Source organism: Vigna radiata, chromosome 6 (assembly GCF_000741045.1).
Source record: "Vigna radiata var. radiata cultivar VC1973A chromosome 6, Vradiata_ver6, whole genome shotgun sequence".
Classification (NCBI taxonomy): Eukaryota; Viridiplantae; Streptophyta; class Magnoliopsida; order Fabales; family Fabaceae; genus Vigna; species Vigna radiata.
In genome coordinates this window covers 6,327,240-6,352,294 of record NC_028356.1, presented here as the reverse complement: position 1 = coordinate 6,352,294, position 25,055 = coordinate 6,327,240, and the positions used below count along the sequence as shown (strand labels likewise).

The 25,055-nt window shown below is 31.9% G+C and overlaps 1 protein-coding gene across 1 annotated transcript; it reads right to left on the bottom strand.

Moving 5' to 3' along the window:
- Nucleotides 1–8,781: 8,781 nt before the first annotated feature.
- Nucleotides 8,782–11,132, bottom strand: LOC106764348 (glycerol-3-phosphate acyltransferase 5). Its single transcript, XM_014648632.2, has 2 exons — nucleotides 10,525–11,132; nucleotides 8,782–9,870 (listed from the first exon to the last, which is right to left on the bottom strand). Exons 1-2 carry the CDS (start codon nucleotides 11,032–11,034, stop codon nucleotides 8,962–8,964), a joined length of 1,419 nt encoding a protein of 472 aa, XP_014504118.1. The 5' UTR covers nucleotides 11,035–11,132; the 3' UTR covers nucleotides 8,782–8,961.
- Nucleotides 11,133–25,055: the final 13,923 nt, after the last annotated feature.

Here is a 25,055-nt window from a genome sequence, read left to right as displayed (position 1 = left end):
AAAAAAAGTTCATAGCATATTTGATAAAAAATGATCAAACATTGAAATAAAAGCTAACATACTTTGCCTCTTCAAGAACGACAGAAACCACAACAAATTTGACAAAAATGATCAAAGCCACAACAACATATGCATCAAGAAACGAAAGCAAACATAGAGGTTTAATGGAAAACATGACGAGGGCATAAAGGAAGTACCTGGAATGGGCGCGACAAAATACAGTTCACGATCTCAGGGTCGAAAATGACGATTCTGATCGGTCTAAAATCTTCCCCAACGTCAAAAATGACAAATGCACCGAACAAAATGCAGTTTAAACGATGAAAAATGGTAGAGAATGGAAGAACAGGGTCGCCGGAGAAGAAGCAAGGTCTGAAACAGTTTCGCGAAGAAGACGAAACTGTTTCGCGATTTTTGTTTTTTTACCTTCAGAAGGAGAATCTGCCGCGGTTCTACACTTAACCGCGGCATAAAGGGGGAATAGGCCGCGGTTCTACACTTAACCGCGGCCTATTCATTTAAAAAAAATAATACATAATGGAAATTTTGAAATTTTTTTTAACTTATATGCCGCGGTTGGGCTCCGAACCGCGGCATATACCCTTAAAATTTTAAAAATTACAGAGACCAGGGAATAGGCCGCAGTTCTCTGGCCAACCGCGGCCTATTCTCCAACGTTCAGAAACGCTTTAACTGCCTTCCCAACTGCTTTTTGGGGAATGTCAGCAGATGGCAGGGGGAATAGGTCGCGGTTGGTCAGAGAACCGCGGCCTATTCCCCCTGCCACCTGCTGACATTCCCCATCAGTCAGCCCCTGCATTAAATTGACAGGGGAATAGGCAGCGGTTCTCTGACCAACCGCGGCCCATTCCCTGTCAATTTAATGCAGGGGCTGACTGATGGGGAATGTCAGCAGGTGGCAGGGAGAATAGGCCGCGGTTCTCTGACCAACCGCGGCCTATTCCCCCTGCCACCTGCTGACATTTCCCATCAGTCAGCCCCTGCATTAAATTGACAGGGGAATAGGCAGCGGTTCTCTTACCAACCGCGGCCTATTCCCCTATTATTTCTTTTTTTATTCAAACGTGGGTCAAAGGGGGGCATATTCTTTCGTTTTATTTACAGAACTGCCACCGCGCACCATTATGCTGCGGTTTCTGGTGAACCGTGGCATAATGTGCACTGTAAAAACCCAATTTTTCACTAGTGTATTGAGCAATAAGATGTTATTGAGCAACACAATGATGTTTTGGAATCTAGACCACGATAAAATAACGAAGAGGCTTGGTTCTAGACATAGACTAATGCTCTTGGTCATTCTTAACATCTTTTCTTAATGCAAATATTATGTTTGAACATCTAATAGATGAGTATTTCTTACATAAAGATTTAAGGCTTGTTTTTAAGGAATTAGGGCAAGTTTACCTTTGATGTTAATGTTTGAAGATGTTAGAATCATGTTGTGTGCATGAGTGATTAGAGTTTGGGTCATGAAATTCAACCTCAATGAGTTTTTACCCATATCACTATATAATCATTATTTTGAGTTATTGTCTTATGTTTACAATACCCTTGAACAAATTATCAATTCAAATCATTGCTTAAATTAGTAAGTAGTCATAATTACCTACACAATTACAAATCCTCTAGAAGATGATATTTAGACTTACAATCTTACTTGCACAATTTTGTACGTTTGTCAAAGAGTTAACAACAAATAATCCTCTTAGCCTTTCTAGAGCTTAAGTGAAATTATTTAGTCGTTCACTTTATAAGAATATAGAGGCAACCGAGAAAGTCAAATCTTAACCTCGACTATCTCAAATATAATGACAATCTATATTTGTTCGTTTTGTAGGTGTTATCCATAAGAAAACAATATCAAATGCATTTAATAATTTTAGTGCATCAGGATGTGTTCAAAAGAGGTCACTTACCACCTTAGATTCATTTACATATCTACTCAAGTTGATATATTTATCACGTTCTAACATCATCATCGTTATTGCAATTGAGTTTTCAAACCTCTCAATGACCGATTTGTAATTGTATCTTAAATTATATACTTGTTTAATTATGTCACATAATACTCGTTATTTTCTTTGATGGTAAGGAGAATGTTAGTAGGTTTTACTCGACTCTGAATTCTATAAATAAGTAATGAATTTTCAATGAATTTTAACCACCTAACAAAAGGGTGACCAACTAAAGTTTGTGACAAGTCATGTTTATGATATCCACACATTACATTCAACACTCAACTCTCTCCATTAGAAATTGGTTTGCCTCTCTACTTAAAAAGACATACACTTTCTTGTGTCCGATATACTAGGTTCAACATCATATTGATATTTCTAGTACTTGTAACTCGTTTCACATCCTAATAACACATATATCCTTCTCCCAGGTTAACCATTCATTTTATCAGATCTTGTAATGATAACAACAAAACCAAGATCAAAAGCTCAAACTCATTAAATTAACTCATTACATGTGGGAAAAGTTTGATCACACTTATTTAATAATAATAACCGGAAATAAAAAAATTCATAAAACAAAACAAGAGAAATAAATTTTAGAAAAATAAAATAAAAATAATAAACAAAGCAAGCAAAACAAAATTTAAAAAAATAAAAACTAAAAGCTATATTTGATTTCGAAATTTGGTAAGTTCTTTCACTAGATTTTAAAATCTATTAAGTTCCTGAAACGGATTTTCAAATTTCATAAGTTTTTAAATTGAATTTCAAAATCCAATGCGTTTGTAAATCTAGTGAGTTAGTAAAAAAAAATTCAAAATTAAGTGTTTCTCTAAATCAAATTTTAAAATTTGATGCTCCCTTTAACTAGATTTTGAAATTCAATGATTATGAAAACTTTTTATCCTACAAATCTTGAAATTTAATAAATATTTTGATAAACTTTGAAATTTAATATGTAAGGACCTAGAGAAATTATATTAATATAATAAAGAAGTGGATTAAATTAAGGAGATGAGCTTTTTATTTTCTAAAACGTATGAGATATAAAACTTTGCCAAGCTTTGCTCACTTTTTCTTAAACTACTTCCTCTCTCTAAAAACCTTGCACTCTATCCTTCTCAGATTCTCTCTATAACCTTTCTCTCAACTGAGCTAGTGGATTTCCGAATAGGTGGTGTACAAACATTCATCGCGTAAAAGGCTTCGACTTGAACAAATCAAGTTCAGTTTTTAGTGGGTAAGTTGTTCTTGTCCTTTTTCCGCTGTTTTGAAAACCTAGATCATGCAATCTGCTGGTTGCATGTGTCTTTTGATTTCTTTCTTCCAATTCCTGTCCAATCCTAGCTCTAAGAGATGTTCTTGATCACAGTTTTATGGTTTGTAGGGTGTTGTCTAGGTTCTGTGTGACTTAGGGTACTGTAAGGGCAAGCTTTAGAGCTGAGCTGTGAAGTTTCCAGGTAAGGGGATCTAATTATTTCCTGTAAATTGATTTTATGATGGGTATGTGTGATGGAGTTTTAACTTGTATGCTGTTTTGACTGCGTGTTCGCTTTCAAGTGTATTGAGTTATATGTATTGCTATGGAACTTGTGAAACTGTAATGTAATCACTGTAAAGTGAATTGTATGTAATTAGTTGCTGTAATTGGACATATTGGTGCTTGGGAGTAGGAATTTTGTTGTAGCCTTGCTTAGATAGAAAGTCAAGTGTTTTGGGGACTGTTGTAGGTTATTTAGAGGAAGTGAGGTAGTGATTTTGAGTAATTAGGGTTTTGAGTACACTTGGACTGTTTGGGTAGTTCAAATAGGTCAATTGTGACTTGTTAGAAGCGTTGAACTTGTCTAAAACAAGTTAGAAGTGGTAGAATTGGTGTAGGGTCATTAAGTTGGGGATTTGGTGTTTTAGAATTGAATTCTAATCGTAACCACTTTAGATTCATTGTAGGAATGTTTGAAATCACATAGACAAGTTTAATTAGGTCTAGATCACGAGTTAGAGGTTCAAACCAGTGAAAATTCTGTCGTAAAGGTGAAAGTTGCATCTTAGGTTGGTTTCAGTCCATTTTAGGGGTTTTGCATTATTGAGTTGGTTTAGTACATCTAATTCTTATCCAAATGACCAATGCAATACATTAATTTCATCTATAAACATGTTTCATATCAATATTAGTGTTACAGAGCCCAAAAACGCAAGCCAAAAAGAGTAAAAAATGCAGCCCAAGAACACGCCAGAAACTACACCAAAACGCAACGAAAATGAATTTTAATCGGTTCAAATGAAAGATATTTCATCAAAGAGTATTTTAATCGGAGTAAAAGTAAATTTAAACGGTCTAAAAGAGAGAAAACGCATATGGAAAAGCAATGTGCAGAGAGAAAACACGAGGAGGAAGATGATGAATAATGCTTGTAACTGCTTACGGGTTCACGTTTTCAGTATAAGAGGCTATAGACGTCGGGCCTGGTGGGGAGCGACGTCTATAATAGTATAGATGTTGTGGTCCTCACTAATATGACGTCTTTCTGATTTAAAAATTAATATTCGCGGGACATATAGACATCAGTTACTAGGGGCACCGACGTCTAAGTCAACTTTTCACCTATCTGTCAAGCATATAGATGTCGCGGGTTGGGGCCCCGATGATAGACGTCGGTTACAATGGGAGCCGACATCTATAATCGTACATAGATGTCGGTGTGGCAGGAACAAACATCTATATGGCAGAAAAAATGACTTTTCATCTACCTGTTAGGTTCTTAGACGACGGTTAATGGAAGGTGGGATCCGACATCTGTAAGATTGTAGACGTCGGAAGCTCTCCTAACCGACGTCTATAATGTCAACTTATTTACGAAAATACCACCGGTTAATTTTTTATGTTGGGTAATCCAATATTTAACGGGTGACGTTAAAGGCCATTTCGGAAGTGTTAGCAACTTTCATGTACAATATGTTTCAATTCAAACAGTAACAAAAGTTGAGTTTCTACCTTTGGTCTCTACCAAAATTTTCGTTTCGTAAAAGATATTATTATTTTATCAAATATATGGATTCTATTGTTAAATATAAGTTTTCCCAAAAGTTATTTTAATAAATTTTATAAAATCGATTAAATAGTAAAAAAAAGATACAGCAAAAATGCAGGAGTTCAAGATACGGAAATGAATATGGAAAACATTTACTGCTCACATACTTAGAATATAACTTATACTATTATTCTTTGATAAATTATCATTTATGTAACTATTGTAAAAATGGACAAACTTGTCACACCTATTAATTTATGGTTGAGATAAATAATTTTATTTCTTTTAAAGAGTATGGGTGTTGTTGGGATGAGTAGAAGAAAAGAAACTGAAAGATAATTTCGACATTGTATGTGTTTTGGGTTTGATGAGTGTTAAACAAAGTAACATGTCAATGTAATTATCCTTAGTACATCCATGTTTAATATAGATGTGGTCCGAAACGTGCTTAGTAAAAACAACAACGTCGGTTTCTGTTAGAGTTAGACGTGAAACCAAACACGGTGTTTGTATTTGTGATAGTTCTGCGAAATGTTGCTTCCAAAACAATGCACAGCAACGGTTGGAGGAACATTGGTGTGCTTGTTGGAGCCACGGTGAATATAAGACTTTGTATGGTTCGTGTAAATTTTCGTTTTTCCATGCAAGTTGTTGTTAGATGATGTAGATCGCTGGAGCAGCAGCTGTCTGATATGAACTTTCATTGACATTTTTTATCATGGTAATGACATTTCAGTATTATTCTCCCATTTTTGGAAGGATGTGAGAAATCTTTAAAGAAAACTTATACAAAGGATACCTTATCGATTAAGGGTTTTATTCTTTCCACTCATTTTCTTCTGTAATAAATTGTATGAATTTCTATACTTGTCCTTGTCTGGAAAAGTATCTGCTATAATTAAATCCGACAAGCGTGCCTTCTTTTTTAATTAAGAGTACATCTTGTTTTTGTGGTTAAATATGATACGATTTAATTTTTTAATCAAGATTGTTAGTCATATATAATGGAAAATTATGAAGCTGAGTAAATACTTCTTTAATTATTATAAGTCATGATATATTGACGAGTGATTACAATATTGGATTGGGTAGAAGAAGGAAAAAAGGTTGTTATGAAAAGAGAGATAGAATATATTGAAAACGAAAAAAAAGATTTTTTTCACGATTATATGTTTTATATTAAATGAATTCTTAACTTCTCAATCGGACTTTTAGAGTTTTATAATCTCCCATATGACTCTTATTAGATTCTCTGTACCTCATTTTGTATTTTAAGTTAAGAAAGTTTATTTTACATATAAATTATGGAAAAAGTGCTTTTAACAATATTTTTTTAACAACTTTTTGACAACACATATGTGGCAGCTTGTGATTGATCTGTTTTAAATATTTTTTTTAAACATAAATTCAAATAGACCAATAAAATGATGACATGTGTCCCGTTGTAAAAAAAATTATCAAAAAGTGTTGTCAAAATATCATCATCCATAAATTATAACCACATGGTAAGTATCAAATTTATATGAAAAATTTACTTATTTTAAACATTTATCATTTAAAAAATTAATATATATATATATATATATATATATATATATATTAGTATAAAATTACTATTTTATAACTGTATTATATCAATTAATGAAAAAATATTGTCAAATAAAAATTGTGGCAATTTTGTAATTTCCAGTATATATAAATCTTTGCTTTAATTGATTTGTTATGTTTTTATAACAGTTGGTTATGACAGTTCTTTGTATATAAACTCATACTTGTACCTCTTCAACAAAAGGAGTAACATATTTTCTCATTTTTGTCTTTTCTCTAATATTGTTCCTCGTTCTCTTTTTTGTTTCATACCTTTTTTTCTGGAAGATAAAACATATATTGGCTAGAAATATATAACTGAGTAAAAATTTCACAGAGAACAAATATCACTAAAATACTTATAAGATGAGGTTTACATCCAGTTACATATTATAAATTTGTCTTATCTTTAGTTGATGTGAAACTTTTAACACTTATTACTTTAACTTGTGAGATTAAGTGGTTAAAATACCTTCTTGATGATATTGGAATTAATCATAAGAATCATATTGTCCTTTACTATAATAATCAAATGGCTATTCAAATTGCCTCTAATTAAGTCATGAACGAGATCTAAACAAAGATAAGTTGTGAGGAAAAAGATTCATAGTGATTTGTTGAATTTCAACGGTATATGTTCCAAGCTAGGAATACTAAACTTGTACTTCCAACTTGAATTTGCTCTTAGCTTTAATTTATTGGTTAGGCTTTTATAATTGTCGATTTTTCCATATCTTTCAATATAAACCTACCTTTGTACCTCTTCAATGGAATAAATAATACACTTTCTCATTTTTCTCTTCTCTTTATTGCTCCTCTTTCTCTCATTTGCTTTATACGTCACTTTTTGAATATGCATATTGTGTGTTGGATATATGCAGTAATGTTGAAACTTTCAAGTAAAAATTAATGTGTTTTGTGTGTGATTAAACACGTTGAAACTTAAATTGTTGTAATATGTATTTTGTGTGTGATTTTACATTAGTTATTTGGGAAACAATATAATATAGGATGCAAACCCTCATTCTATTTTTAATTTCTTGTTTTGTTTGTGCCTTCACTTATTATTTTTCCTTCTCCAAACTGCCATAACTCTTGTCTTTCTTGACCTTTATTGCTTTCATTTTGTTAAGTAATCATGTCACTACCAAAAATTAAGCCACTACGAACTGTCTTGAATTCAAAGTAGTGTTCAAGATAAAGAATAACTATAGGTTATTTAATAACGAATGTTTATACACTTTAGATATTATATTAAACATAAAAATCAAGTTGTGCAAAATTATATGAAATTTTGTCTACATTATTTAATCAATAGAAAATTGTGAAATTCAACTATTAAATAGATTAAATGCATATTTTATAGAAGCCTATATATATTAAAAGTTGAAATTTGAATAATTTTTACAGTGTGTAAATGTTTCCTAACCCTAAAAATTTAGAAAACTCAAAAGAAGCAGTCTGCCAGAATCTGAGTTGGTGTGTGGTTTGAGAAATGACTCCAATAATGACAAAATGTGCTGAGACACGCAATTTAATCCATTTTGAAGTGTGTTGCTGATTGATAAGAGCACCAAAAAGGACTTTTAAACAATGAATGAATGTCCCATCTCTTTAAGTAGTCCCACCAAACTCTATTAAACACTTCAAAATTAAGTGGGATCGATGCATTATCATCTAACTACTACATTTTTTACATATTGTACACGCTAATTGAACTCAAAAATTAATCATTAAGTAAAATTAATTATTTTATATCCTTTTTTACTATATTATGATAATGACTGTAATTTAAGATTTTGTTACGTATAATAGTAATGAATATACATTTTTAACAAAAATAGTTAATTATACTAAGAAAAGGCACTAAAGAAGCATATTTAAAAGGTTAGCTTTCTGTCGTATCCGGCAACTTTAACGGTTGGACTTTCTTCACACATCATCTTATTGAGGGTGAAACATACTCATGCATAATACTTTATTATACAAAAAATAATTAAATATATTATTTATTATACGTTATAAAATAAAAATTATATATTCCAAACAACAAATACCGTTTTATATATACATATATGTGGTTAGAAAATTATTTTGAAGACAAAATTAAAACTTCATCATTGCTTCGATAAAAGAATTGAGAAGCAGTAAATCCTTGATCTCAATTTTGAGATGACAAAAAGATATCCAAATTAACAACTTATTAATATACATTTAAAATCCAAAAGGAAGATTATACAATACACAAATTTATGATGTTCGGTACACAAGCTAGCATCCATCCATACATACAGATTAACAAAATAAAACAATTAATCAATCATAAAGTCTCATTAATGATAATAATGATTAGCATAACTAATTTTTTACTGTATGAACGTTCTCACCACCTTCACCATCTGATCCACCAATGAAAAAGTGGGAGACACAGTGCCGTCATTCCCCGCCAACACCCTGTACTTGTCCTTTCGAGTGAAGTTCGTGCACTCAAACCCTAACGTCGCCGCTAGTATCCTCTGCACGTAGTTAGCCACGTCATGTGGACTCTTCCCCGAAGAACACGTCGCTTCTACCGGCAACTGGTTCAAGAAAGTAACCTCGTACACCGGTCTAGGGTTCATGAAGAAGAAAATGGGGTCCAAACCCTTCCAACCTCTCGCAGTTGTGGCGTGGAAGAACCCTACCCTGTAGTTCATGGCCACGGGCACTATCCGGTCAGTGAGTTCAGCGAAGAGGGCGCTGAACCTCAAAAGGAAAGGCTCGCGACATGTTGTTCCTTCGGGGCACACTACTAAATCACCTTTGGATAACTCTCGTTTGATTTTCTCAGCGTCCACATGGCGTGTTCTCGTGAGCCTTACGGTGGGAATGGGGGAGAGGATCTCCGATAACCGCGAGATGGAGTACGTGACCGCTGGGATTTTGCGGAGGAGGACGGAGGAGAGGACAACCGGGTCCATTAGGGTGCGGTGGGTGCAGACGAAGAGGACGCCGGAGTTTCCGCCGGAGGGAGGGAGGGGTGGTTTGCCCTTTACTATGACCTTGCCACCGAATAGCCATGTAATGTAGGGAATGGCCCAAAAGGGTAGAATGGAGCCAATAGCGATGCGGATAATGGCGAGTACAATACCCACCGGAATCCATAATAGGATCAGTAGGGAGGTGGACGGCGTTGGCCGCTTCACAAGGCGGCCGTCGTGGAAAATCACCGGAAGCGGCCGGAGCAGCTGGTGCTCGTAGTTTTGGCCTGTCAAATCTGGTGGATGTGATTGATCCTGCATGTAATGAAGGAAAGTATTTAGTATATATACGTAGATTAATTTTAGTTTACACGATTATATGTACACTAAATTAATAAAAGTTACTACTGATATTTTAATATAAAATTAACAAATTTGTATTATTATTTGATAAGTTTTGGTTTTACATCAATTAGTTTTGTTTTAATTTTGGTATAAATATAAAAAACATATCAAGTTATATACAGTATTCACATCAATCAAAAAAATATCATAAGATTGCTAAAAATAAGCCCTTGAGATAAACAAAACGTCATTTTAAACCACTAGACCGATTCAAGGGTGAAGTAAAGTTGCAACAATTTGTCCAAAACCTTCAGCTAAAAGCTAATTTATATACATAGAAAAATTCCAAAGGTGTTGATCTAATTAAACCAGCTAAAACCTAAAACTAAAACTGAAATTTACTTATTGGTGATCAGTGGTGCAACTATGTATAGTATTATTTTATTTGAAAATATGATTATCTGAATATAATATTTTGTTATTAAAAGAATTGTGAAATGAATGTGAAAGAGAAATAGGTGTGAAGTAATTTTCCAATTCCTATATAGATGAAGAAAAGTAAAGTGGGTATTGGTTTCCTTTTCCATGCATATATGTTTGATTTGATAGTGTAATGGGACATACCATAACCAAAGTGGGCGCGCCATTGTTGAGAAGGTTGGCGACCCTTTGAGAAATGGTGTTAGTGGAGTCACCATGGACAAAACCAGTGGCGAGGTCAAACCTATTGAAGGAGAGTTGGGTTCCGACGACCTCATCTGCGTGAAGATGCTCCTTCACGAACATCTCCACCATGATTTGTGGCGTCTTCGTCACCACAATCCTCTTCTCGTAGGAGCTGAACACCTTCCACTTGTCCATGTCGAGATCATCCATGTAGAACTTTGGCAAAACTGCTCTGGCCACAGACTCAATCTCAGACTTGGGAACCCCCGCCACAGCCACAAAGATCATCAACTTGAGAGAAGCATCGTCCATGCCAACCATGTCAAGTAACCGAATCACAGGCCATAGCGCAAGCAACAAGGCGAAACGAACCAAACCCGATGCTTCAAACGCCACCAACATGAAATAAGAGAATGCATCGGAGTCCTTCAGAAGCGTGCCTTCTAGCTCAGACACCACAGACTCCATAGTCTGAACGATCTTTCTTGTTCAGTAATACTGTTTGATTTGTGAGATTTTCTGAGTTTCAAAGTTTGAGCTTATAAAATGAATTGGTTTTTATGGTTATGACTTATATATGTATATATATATGTGTACAAAGAATAAGGAAAAAGGGTGTAATTTATTTGACTGGTCTCTAATTAACAGAAAGCAGTTTAGCTGTTTCACAACCACTTCTCTCCACTTGGGATTTCTTTGTCTTTGCTTTTGGGTGGATATATCCGCGAAGAAGAAAAGAGCATTAGAAGCGACGTTTATACGCAAAGATTGATGACTTAACCTCAACAAATAAAAGACGCTACTTTTGTCTTTGGGCACCTAATTAAAATTAGCGCGTCTCTTACCGTATTTTTAGGTTACTTACCACTACTTAAAATCAAAAATACGTATCTTTTGACCAATTTTTTTTTGTTTAATAAGAAAATATATTTATCGCCTCCTACGACTGTTGACTATTGTCTAGAGAGTACCATATATAAGCTGATATAATCAATATGGCTTTGCATTTCAAATTATCTTAAATTAGCAATAACACTATTTTTGATGTATTGAGTACACGATCTAAAATCTTGTACATTCGTACACGACTTTCAACCCTTTACAAACGGTACTCTTAACCCTTTAAATATATATATATATATATATATATATATATATATATATATATATATATATATATATATATATAAGAAAATTTATAAGTGGAAAATCTCAATCGAGAAAGAAGTGTAAAAAATATAAAATAAGATGAATGAAAGGAAATTAGGAAAAATAATATTACGCAGAAAACAGTATAAAAAAAACAATGGTATTATAACACGTTGATTTCACATAGAATAGAAAGATAAAATGGTTATAAAAATATAAATTTTTGTATTTTTTCTGAGTATTGGTAAGTTGAGACACTTACACTTATTTCACATGATTTTTACAATAAAAAATGGGAAATAACATGTCAAATGAGTGTAGAACCATGTCAAAGTATATTTTTTCATTTTTTTTTTAAAAAAAAAGAGTAAAAAGTAAGTAAAGATAATGTTAAATAAATAAAAACTTAAGTATGTCAAAAAAATTATTTTTCTGTAAAATAATGTTATTTTTTCTCGTGACTTCGAACTTTTGTTTATGGTTTCAAATTAACTTTTGCTATGTGGGTTGAGCTAATTATATAGCATTTAAGTGTGTCAAAAAATTATTTCTCTATAAAATAATGCTATTTTTTCCCATGACTTCGAACTTTTGTTTATGGTTTCAAATTAACTTTTGCTATGTAGGTTGAGCTAATTATATAGCATTCTGATATAGGTTTAATTGTTTGTTTTGTTCTCAGTTTGGTTGAAGTGTGTCAAGTTCGTCCACTCTTTTAAAAAAATTACAAGTTCGTTCACACATGGTTTGAAAGTGTCAATTGCATCTTAAAGTAGAAAAATTTGCATAAATGAAGTCCTTTCCGTTAAATACAGACTAACGATATTACCTGATTGATATTTGGTAGTACAAAATTGGAATGATATCTTATTGGTGGTCTTTAGTAATTTTTCTCAAAAGTCTCATTAAATTATAATATTTTAACTTTGTTATATCGTTATCTAAATCTTGTTAACTATGCATTGGAATTTAAAATTTAAAAATATTAACAAATAGGAAGAAGTCTATTTAAAACTAAAAGATAAGCAATGGGTAAATTTAATTTTAAAGTGTAGTTATCACATTTTAAAATTAATTTACCTACACTCTTTTTTTTTAGTGATTGATTTTTTTCTCGTAAAGAAAAAAGTAAGTTCTTTCTATCATTTGCAGTCAAATTAAATTTACGAAGAAATAAAGTTTGACCAAAACAGGAATTATAAAATCTTGTCCCAATGTTTTGTCTTGGAAGTTATGTGATAGACTTTAAATTTAATAATGGTTAAAGTCAAAGTTGGTAGGAAATAATATATGTTTGCTCCTGCTAAAAATGGCTTAAGCCAAAACAAGAAGTTTGGTGTCACATTTTATCAGGATTTAGCAAAAGAATTGAAAGTAGGTCAGAAAATATACCCCAATTCCTATCTTCTAAACAAGTATACGGTTGCTCAACTCCTACATGACCTTCAGCTAAAATTAATTGTTTCTATTATATATACCTATTTTACCAAAAAAAATTTACAAACTTATTTTAATTATTCAAAATTCATTTACCACGCTTTTGAAAATTTTGATCTACAAATTAGGTAAGGTTGATAAGAAAATTGAAATCCAATGCCCCTTTGTACTTTAGAATTTATTTCTTTGGGTGAAAAAAAATAAAAATAATGTCTATCCAGATAACCATTAATACCCAGAAGTATTTATTTTATTTTTAAGATTTTGTATAAAATTATTTAAAAATAAAATTTTAGAATATAAGTTTAGATTAAAAAAATATTTTTAAAATACAACTCAAATAAAATTAATATTTAAAATATTATTACAAAAAAATGTAGTCTTCTTGAAAAACAAATTTATATAAATTACATTAAAACATAAAATTTTAAAAAATGTGGCGTTCGCGTGGAGGAAGAACGGGGGAGGGGTGCGTATGGAGGAGGAAGAAAATAAAAAGAAGAAGATGAGGATAAAATAGTCTTTTCATGAGGCCTATGGGGAGGGTGCAAGGAGAAAATACTCTTCAATCCAAATGCAATGGGCAGCCTCTCACTGTGAATTGTCAAAATCTGCTCATTTGCATAGATATTTGACAGCAAAACATGATAGACAACGTTCTCTGAATCAAATGCACCCAATTCTGCATTTCCATGTATTCTACAAGCAGCAAGGAGAGTAACCCAAATGGATGCATCTGCTTGTATGGGCAGCATAATGTTGCAGATTAGGCTTGACCCCACAAAAGATCCCATGCAAAGGACTATCCAATGCAGTGATGACCCTCCAACATTAAAAATATAAAAGGTTAAAACCATTTAGGCGTCCTTTTCGTGAGGTATTCCCACTTAGGTCCTCTTCTTTTAAACTTTTCCAATTGAGTCTTTATAAGTGTTAATTTCAAACAAATTAGTCCCTACCGTTAAAAATCATTAACGATGTTAATTTTCTGTAAAAATGAAAGGATGATGTGTCAATTTTTTACCACGTAGAATCCCTTTCTCCCAAATTAGGGTTCAGATCAGAGATCGAACTTTTCGTACGCCGCTCCTGAGATCCCTAATTACGAATTTGAGTTCTTTTCCTCATAAAAATGCATGTGCATATTTATAAGATCTATTGATTATATGCCTTTTATTTGATTTAAACAAAGAATATGTATATTAGTGACAAACTATTAAAAGACAATGCTTGTTTAAAAATAATAAAAACTGTCGAGATTTAAAGAATAGTATTGTTGGATCTAACATATTTGGATATAGTGTTTGTGGGGAAACTCTTACAAACATTAATATTGATTTAGTATGTGTTTAGTTTTTAGCTACGATTAACATTATTTTAATTTGTTTTTTTTATTTATTTTGTTTATTCTTTTTTATAATAGATCATTATTTTTTTCATCCCATGAATAATGGATGGAAAAAGTTGGATAAGTTGCGATAAGTGCAGATTAATTTTTTTTGGTTGATTCTATATAATATTTGGTTTGCTAGCCGACTTGCATAAAATTTCAAATAATTTTATTTTAATTTAATTAAATTGATAGAAATAATAATTTTTATAGGTATGTCTTTTAATATAAGTGATATATATTATTTTATAATTTTTAAGTACTAACATATTGAAAATAAAATGATTTTGAATTGAAGTGAAACAAGAGAAAAATACGAATGAGAGTTATTTTTAAATGAACTGAATGTATATGAACAAATTACTTTCAGATGTATTGGAAAATGATAAACAAGTTGTTTATAGAAGAAACACACATATATTATGTCTGTGTCATAAGATTTTAAAAATTTAAGTCAATACAAACTATATACCACAAATGCGAGTTAATCCATCGTTAATTAGTGTGAATTGTAAATTATGCATAACAAGTCTAAGTAGGCTAAAATATCTAACTTACTTTGCACTTTTTATTGTGACATAACCCTCTCTCTTTGAAACTTTTTTTTTTATATGAGATAAATAAAATTAATTCAAGTTTATAAAATAATTAGTTTAATTGATTTTAATTATAAATATCACAATCAAAGCTTTTATTTCAAATACCTTTATAATTAAGCCATTTAAAAAAATGTATTGCACTTTCAATGATATTTTCCCAAGTATGAGTGATACGGTCATTCCCAATGCTTCAACATGTATATAGGACGATAAATATATCTTTCAATAAATTTCATTTCTAAAATATAATATAATTGATTATTTCATTATTTTACAACAAATAATTAATGAATTTTGAAATATTAATATAACTTAAATGACAAAAATTTATAATAATATTTAAAATGAGTTTATTTAAAAATTATATTTTATTAACTAAATAAATATAATACATAAATGACTGGAATTTTTCTCCTAAAATTTATTTTAAGTTTCAAATAACAAATATGCCTATGTGAAAACTTTGAATTTTATGATGAGTTTTTATCTGATTAGTCCTTTTTATATTAAACACTTGCTTTTCAATGAAAACTTAATTCACCCTTTTCATAAGTAAAGTATTTTAAGGCAAAAAAAAAAAGAGTAAAATTTATAAGAAATGCGTTTATTTTTTACGGTTTTTTACCCATGGCTTGTAAGCCGTCGGTAAATGCAGTGGTGCACTAAATTAACCACGGGTTAGAGGCCTTCAGTAATGTCTTCGAAATATTTTATCCAAATTTCCGTTATTTTTACTCTGCAGTTCATTCTCACCAGCCCTATTCGTCGTCCAAAACCCTTCGCTCCAAAACCCTTCGTCCAATACTGCGATATCAAAGCCCAAATTTTAGAGGTGTTTCCGTCAGGGTGGTGGGTCGTGGTAGTTTCCGTTTGCGTCAGTGGTGGTGGGTCATCGAGTTTCGCTCGACGACAACATTAAGGTGAAGGGAGCTTGTTAAGTTCGTGGTCTTGGTCTGCAGAGGCTGGCATTGTCGTCCATTTTGCTTTCGAGGTAAGTTTTTTTTGAAGATTGAATATGCTTGTTGAGTTCGTTGGGATACGAAAACCCTAGCTACCAAATTAAACATGGATGTGAAACCAAAAGCAGATGCTTTGACAAAAATCTGAAGCAAAACACTAATCAGCACTATTCTTTTATCCTAAATTGCTTAGGCCTTGGGATTTCCTTTTTCTAATAATATGAATTGTTGATACTTATTTTTAATTTATTGCCGAAGGTGGTTAGTTTGAAAGGCTTAGATAGGGAAAGTTGGAAGGAATAATTTCATAGTTGATAAGGACAAAACATAGATAAGCACCAATAACAGAGACCAAAAAGAGAATCATATTAAGTTTTCACTTTAGATGAAGATCATTCTAGCACCAATAACACTGGAGTTGATACTCTTATTGTTTATTATTTGAGTAGTGTTCCTAGTGGAGTTTTCATTTGCCTTAGTGTTGATGCTGATAATTTTGCTCTTTCTCTTTTATACATTTAGACATAGGTTGTGTTGTTTTTAGTTTTGATTTGTGGTTAATTTAAGTTAGGCTGTGTTATTTTTAGTTTTGATTTGTGGTTAATTTGAGTTAGGCTGTGTTGTTTTTAGGTTAGATTATATTAGTTTTCCTTTTTTACACTAGTTTAGTTTAGATATGTTTCTTCTTCTCTCTTCTTTGTTGTTTTCTGTTTATTGAGCACAATGCTTAATTCAAGTGTGGGAGAGTGGTAAATTTTTTTTTTCTGTTTAGTTAAGTCTGTTTACAGTTGTGCTTTACTACTTTAAAATTCTCTTTAGTTGATCTGAACTTTGATACTTTTGTAGTTTTTCTTTCAATTGTTACTTTAGAAGTTTAAGAATCTAATTGCATTATAGATTTGATGTGACTTTGAAGAGTGTTTTGATTATTCCTTTTAATACTTTGTTTTGATTATCCCTCAGAATTTTTCTACCTAAAACTATCATATTGTCAATGTTCGAATTTCAAGCCAATATATGAAATCTGTTGGGAAGTCTCACGTTAGCTCAATTCTTGGAGTGGCGCTTATATTATAATGTACTTACTATATGCATTATTTTTTGGATTAAACTACAAGATTCAAAGAGTAATATTTTATTTATAGATTTAACATCTCTTTCAACTGGCTTCCTTCATAGTTTATCAGAGTTAAAAAAACTGAAATTATTGTTTTCAATTTTCTCATAAATGTGTGGCATCATTATTTTATTAAGTAGTTGCTACTTGATAGGTACAATAAACTAAGATATTCTAAATGCTTAAAAAATTTTAGGATTGTTGAGAAGACAGACTTCATCCTTAGCTTTTTTAAATGTGATTGATCTTGTACTAAACTATTCGTTGGAGGTCGATGCCCTTGTTAAGTACTTAAAAAACCATCAAAGGTTTTTATCATGCAGGCAAAACCAGAGACAGTGCATAAGGTGTGTGACATAGTGTCCCTGTTGGCCTGAAAATAGACCTTTCAAAAACATCACTTGCTTCTTCTGAAATAATGCATTTGGGTTCACATAATGTTGTTTAACGAATAGACCTCTCACTAACTGCTTTCCTCTTCTTCAATATAATATTATATTCATACAATGTACTCACTGCACATTATGAGTTCATGTTTTATGAAATTGGTGAATGCATTTACATTATGAAGTTAGGAGTTAGTTATCTGAACTGGGTGCACTTTGAATGGACTGTTTGGACGTTAGTGATTGAGTTAATCTAGATATATTATCAAATTCAGTTTACCAAAGTCACTTTATCAATAAATCTTGTGACACGCTCTTCTTCTGTGCCCTCATCTTAATGTTCTGAGTCATTATCCTACTGTTTTTAGATCAATTTAGTCATTATCCTACTATTTTTAGAGAGTATATTTGCAGGCAATTTGGTTAGAACAAAGGTAAGAAAGGCAGAAATTGAGACATCTGGAAAGGTGGTGTACTGCATACTGGAGGATCCATCACCACACATGAACACGCGATTCGTATGGTAAAAATCTTGATTCTTTTCTTATCAATAACTCAATAACATCATGTACTTTGAAATTAATATATGTTTCATTCGTATGTTTTATTAAAATATTACAGGGAACGGCGCTTGGACGGGCTGTTCATGTTGATGAGGTCTTTACACAAACTCATATTCGCAAAGGGACTGACGAATATGTTGATGAGAGGTCTCGCAAGACCATTGTAAGTAAACTTTTTAACAACATTCAATTTTGTACTCTTTTTTCACACTTTCAAATTCATGTTACTGATGTTTCTATCTTATTTAACAGGAAGATTTTTCTGCGAGATTGACATAGGCGAGACCAGAGGAGGGATCTGGTCCTGATGGTAGAGCAGATGCTGACGAAGAAATGATCAGGACCCAATGCTAGGTTGATACTGTCGGGGGAAAAAAGAAAGGACAACTGTATGGGTAAGACAACTTGCCTCTCATTATAGTGCTGGAAGAGGAGGCATATTCAGACATCAACCATCTACCTCTACCACATTTGACCCCAACAATATCGTCAGTAAAGATGCTTATGATTCACTTCTAGCCAGATTTGAAAATCTGAAAAATCTGGTTAAGACATTGGTTCCTCAACAAGGACATACCACCCCATCATCATCTCAGCAACCATGTCCACCTCAACAACCTCCTTTCTAGACCACAGTTGTGCAAGACGAAGATAGTGATGATTCTGATGATCCTGATGATCCTGAAAATGCTGATGATTATCATAGGTTTTGATATTTAGGAACTTTAGAAAAATATTTGTTAGGTTTTCTTTTTTAAAAACTTTGACACTTATCAAAGTTTGAAGTTAGTATTTTATTATCAAACTTTGTTTTGCATTTAAACTTAGAAGTTTGGGATTGCATTTAAACTTTGTTTTGACACTTATCATCTTTTGAAACTTAGAATGATTGAAGTTTTCTTTATGAATGTTGAATAATTGCATTTGAATTGCTTGGATAAATTGATGTTTGGGATTGTTCATTTTTCATTTGCAGGTTTTGGGTTTAACACAGAAGCAAATTAGGCTGGAAAACGTCATTCACATTACCGACAGCCTTAAAGCCGTCGCTAACAACTGTCTAAATTACCGACAGCCGTCGGGCAGACGCAAAAGCCACACACTTTCGGAAAGCGTTACCTAGGGCTTCCCCCCTCGGTAATTCCGACGGCTTGAAGGCCTTCGGAATTACCGAGGGTTTTTGAGCCGTCGGTAATACCGAAGGCCACGAGACCGTCGGTAAGGTTTCCGACAAGCAAATTACCAAGGGCTTTTAGCCGTCGGTAAAGCCCTTCTTTTTTGTAGTACAACACTTTTTTTTTGGCATTAGGATGATTTATTTAGCAATAAGAGATTTTACACATGCAAAAAGGTGCAGGTGTTAGGGGTGCATTTTTATAACACTAAGAAGGTGAGTCTCATTCATGACTCTGATAGAAACAATTGCTAAAGAATAATTAATTTATCGAATGTAAGTAAAGAATTAATTAGATATGGATTATACTTTCTTCTTGAAAACTTCTTCATTTCAAAAACATTACTTTTAAACTTCAATATCTTCACCCATCTCTTGGAATCTAAATTCTGGTCATCCAACTCCTTATTTTCGAGGCAAGAATTTGTCTCAAAGGCTCTAACCAATTCTAATGAAAGTATGCAGGTCAAGTTAACCTGCATTCTCTACCACCCATAGACACTACCACAAGAACCCCAACTCTTTCTTTCCCCCAAACCTTCAGAATTAAGAAAGGAAAATCATCTATGATATAGAGTCATGACCCTCACTACTCTTATCAAGATGTTTTCTGTTCTCAATACTTCTAGTTAAATACACAACTTTACTATCTAGACTTGGAAAAAATGGTAAACCATACCATTTAGATTCAACTCTTCACAGAGAAGACACGATAAACCCACAACTCACAAGTTGTTTTAAGAACGAACTGCTCTGATACCATTAATTTAACATCTCATTTTTTTAATAGTAAAATACTACTAAAATGAATATTACATATATGATAAATTAACTAATATAAGAAGCAAACCTACGAAAGACAATATCTACAACCTGTAGATTCGTCCAACTTCTCTACTGAATCCCCTTGATCACTTATCGCTGAAGTAACTGAAACAACTGTCTCCCTAAGCTCACACCAATCGGGTGATCATCGCAAAAGAGAAAACATACAAGGACAGACAAACACATAAGCAATGATGAGCTAGATAAACAAAATTATTCATATTATGCAATTATATGTTACCATTAGTTGGAATTATAAACGACACAATATACACAATTTAACCATGCATCAACTACTCAACACGACTCATCTGGATTTGTATAAATGTCGAACTATTGGTAGTCTTTACACTTTTATAGTTCAACTGGCACTCCCCAACACTATACAAGATTAGTCCTTATACAAGTATATGCTAAACTCTATGTCTATAGGCAAGAACTTCCCGCTACTTTCACCACAGGCATCATTCTTCTCTATTTGAGCATGAATGTTCCTTAGAGTGTCGGAATAGACTTACCATTTCAAAGCTCCATACATTTATACAAGGCAACAACAAATCCTCTATCATCACTTCCAATCATCTCACCTTGAGATTTCCAAATCATACTCAATTACATCATCTTGATTCACAATTATGTTCTTACAACCATCACAAGTCTAATATGTAAACAAACATGACACTCTGCCAAGCAAACAACATTAATCAATCCATATACATTACCAAACAATAACAGTTCCAAAAGAACCACTAAACAACACAAAACTCCGTAACTCATACTTAGACAAAGAAAATGGCTTTGAAACCATCACCAACAGTTTCAAAAAGGTCCAAAACCCCCCAAAACAACCTAAAGAACGTCCAAAAATAATACCTAGAACCCCGAAAACCACCAAAAATTGTCCTGAATGATTTTCCGACGACAATAATTTATTATCATACATAATAATCAATTATTTACAAGAGCTTTGAAGAAAATACGACTTTCTGACTAGAATAATCGATTATCAAGTGAGATAATCGATTATTCTTATCAGTTTTTTACAGCAACCTGATTTTTCTGGTTTTGGTGCATCTGAGACATATCCAAATGATCAATATAAAATTTGTAACACTAATATTGATATGAAACATGTTTATAGATGAAAGTAAAGTATTGCATTGGTCATTTGGATAGGAATTAGATGTACTAAACCAACTCAAACTCTACTCCAAAACATAAAACTCAATAACTAGAGGACCCCAAACCCAATTCTAACACTTTGTACCTATTTTTACCAATTTGGTGACTCACACAAGTTACAATCCACTTGCTAAGACTGCCCTCAACAGCCCAATTATACCCAAAACCTCTAACTCTCAAATTCACTACCTCACTTCCTCTAAAATGACCTAAAACACTACCAAATCACCAAGTTTCCTACAAAATAACTTGTATCACATAATTCTACAACCCTAACCAACTCAAACTCAGTTGTGCATCATACCCAAACCAATTCACACACACAATTCACAGATCCATAACTTTGTCATTCAAAAGGCATATGATTTAAACTAGTAGTTTACCCAATTCAACTCAAATAGTAACAACATGCATAACACAGTTCACACACATACATTATTCATAAATCAAAACAAAAACCTAGCTCCCTTTACCTTAAAGATTCAGTGCACAGAAGAATCCCAACCCTAACAGCTCATTAGCACCTCACGAGATATGCTATAGGACCCTACAGATCACCATTTTGGTGATGAAAAATAGCTTTTAGAACTGGAATTGGACATAGAATTAAAGAGGTACCCCAAAACACACATGCAATCAACATAAATTGCATGGTAGAGATTCAAGAACAACGAAAAAAAAGGGAAAATAACTTACCCGCTAAAATCTAGAAATTGATCGGTCAGTTACGGAGCCCTAAGAGCGGAGAACGTTGGAGCACCTCCTAATCAAAGATCCTATGGTTCAGTGAAAAGATTTGGTAGAGAGAAGAAGAATAATAAAGAACAAAGAAGAGAGTCGTGAAGGAAAAAACTGGGTGCTGAGATAATAAGAAGTAACTTTGAAAATCAATATAATATATATATATATATATATATATATATATATATATATATATATATATAATTTTATCTTTAAATTTTCAGTCTTATTTATCTTATGCCACTTGTGCTTTCTCTCAAGGCTATTTTTCTCAGTCCTTACATCAAGCGTTAGTAAGTGCATTTTTATAACACTAAGCAGGTGAGTCTCGTTCATGTCTCTGACAAAAACAATTGCTAAAGAATAATTAATTTGCCAAATATAAGTAAAGAATTAATTCGATATGGATTTTACAGTTTTATACTAATGATATTTTTTTCACTTGGATTATTTTTCCTTTAATTATAAACAATATTTACTAAAATTTATTTAATGTTTTATGATAATTTTTTTACATATAAAATTAATTAGTATTTTCTGATAATTCATTTATATATATATATATATATATATATATATATATATATATATATATATATATTCAATTGAATCAAAATATATTTTAAATCATAATATATTTTAAACATAATTAGTTTAGTCTATTAAGTTAATATTTGGAAGGTAATTAAGATAGAAAATGATCCAAAAAAATTTTTAAGATTGAAGATTTTTCAAAAAATTCCAAGAAAAAAGATTATTCAAAGTCTCAAGTGAGGATGACAAATAATCCGTACTCGTAAATATATATGGATACGATAGATATTAAATGAATATCTTTACTAAATTCTTATGAGTATAAATATTTAATTATGCATTTTCTAATAAGACGAATACATGTATTATTTATTTTTAATCCATATACTCGTTATCCACTCATAATCATATTTTTATGTTTTTTTGATAATAATTATTAATAATTTTTGTTTTAATATTTTAAAAGAAATCTAAAATTCCAAAAAATGGTATTTTAGAAACGATAATAGTTTAAAAATAGTGAGACTCAATTATTTTAATATTAAATAGTTTATTTATAAATAGTTTTGTTATAAACTAGTTTCATTATTTTAAAATGTACCATATCTTTGTAAATCACTTTTCTAAAGTTTTCTCCTTCTCTCTAAGAGTTCTAACTCCTGAGTCATCTCTTTGACGATCAGGAGGTGTTTTGAAGATTACAACCTCAAGGTTTACAAATCTAACATATCAATTTATGTCATAAAGCAAGTAAGTTTCTACACATTTTTACCTATGAGTTTCGGTCCTTGATCATGCAAAGAAACTATTTTGCATGTATCAATTGGTTTTCTACTTTTATTCTTGGTTGATCTAGAGTTCTAAGGACTCTGCTCGTAGTGTTTCATAGGTTCGTCTAGAAATTTCTTGCATTATAAGCAATCGATGGGACGTTCTTAGAGTTAGAAAATTTCTTTGAGAGGTAAGGGAAGCTAGTGACATTTCTTGATCACTTTAAAACGATTTTAGGTTGGTTTAGATACATTTGTTTAGGTCCATTGAGTTTAGGATACAATCTAGGAGTTTTAGAAGTTAGGAAAGATGCATATGATAGGTCATGAGGGGTGTAAATTCTACAGATTTGATGCCGCAGAATTATGCAGTCTCATTGAACGAGTGCATTCTAGTTGAGCGAGCAGAACTCTTCTAGTTGAGCGAGTGTAGTCACTGAGCGAGCAGAACCCACTGTTTCTGTTTTCGCATAGCAAGTCTTGGTGGTTGAACGAATGGGCTGACAGACACTTTTAGCTGAGCGAGCAGAATTGATGGCTAAGAGAAAATATCGTATTTTCAACTAAGTTTTTATATATTTTCTTAAAGTGTGTTCAATGTATGTGATTGTTTGAATGATCGGTTTATAGTACTTATTGTAAAACAAGATTATGCATAGGAGTATATATATGATTATGAGAAGGATATGATGATAATGAATATATGGTTGATTATGTGAATGGTATTGATGGACGTAATTCCATGATCCTCGTGGAGGGGTTATGTGGTGATGCCTTGTATTGTTGTTGTTGTTCTATGAATGTATGGAGCTTTGAACTGGTGGTCTATTCTGGCACTCTAATGATCATCCATTCTCAAGGGTGAGACAAGTGGTAAGAGTAGCAGAAGGTCCTCGTCTATGGGTGCTGATCAGAGCTATAAGCAACTAAAATGGATTAACCTTGTATGGTAGCTTGGTTTCAGCCAGCTGTATTATCATTACAAGGGCACAAACTATCAATAGTGCGACATTCATACTAAATTCGGATAATCAGTTTAGGTCTTTGCATGTTAAGATGTTTGGGTTGATGTATGTGATATAAATGATTTATGTATGCTATGTTATAAATGTTATATGATTTCTTTGGTATCTAACTTACCCTTGCTTTTGTGTTGTTTGTCTTTGGGTATGTTTCCTCTTTTGCAGTAATCACCTAAATGGTGTGAGCTTAGAGATGACATCTTTTAGGAAACTCATCGTTTGGTTGAGAGAGAAAAACAAATAAATAATCTTTGGTCCAACAATAATAAGATCTTTTTTTCCAGTAGTCTCATGTTTCTTGTAAGTTCTTATCTATGTATGTCTTATTTTAATAGTTTTATACTACTAAATTGGGATTTCACAATCAAAATAAAATTAATAAAAAAAATAATTATTAAAGAATTATTTAAATTTAGCTTCGTATATTTTATTTAGACCTATAAAATTGAAATTATTTTTAAAAAAGTTAATTTTTTTAAATTTATATTTTGTTACAAATAATTCAAATTTGTATTACATTAATATTTTAATGAATAATTTTAATTTGAATTATATTTTAAAGATTTAATCTTAAATAATTTCATTTAACATATATATATATATATATATATATATATATATATATATATATATATATATAT

Coding starts and splice junctions, on each gene's coding strand:
- LOC106764348 (XM_014648632.2), bottom strand. CDS start 11,034: ATGGAGTCTGTGGTGTCTGAGCTAGAAGGCACGCTTCTGAAGGACTCC. Junction 9,871..10,524: donor GCGCGCCCACTTTGGTTATG/GTATGTCCCATT, acceptor CATTACATGCAG/GATCAATCACATCCACCAGA.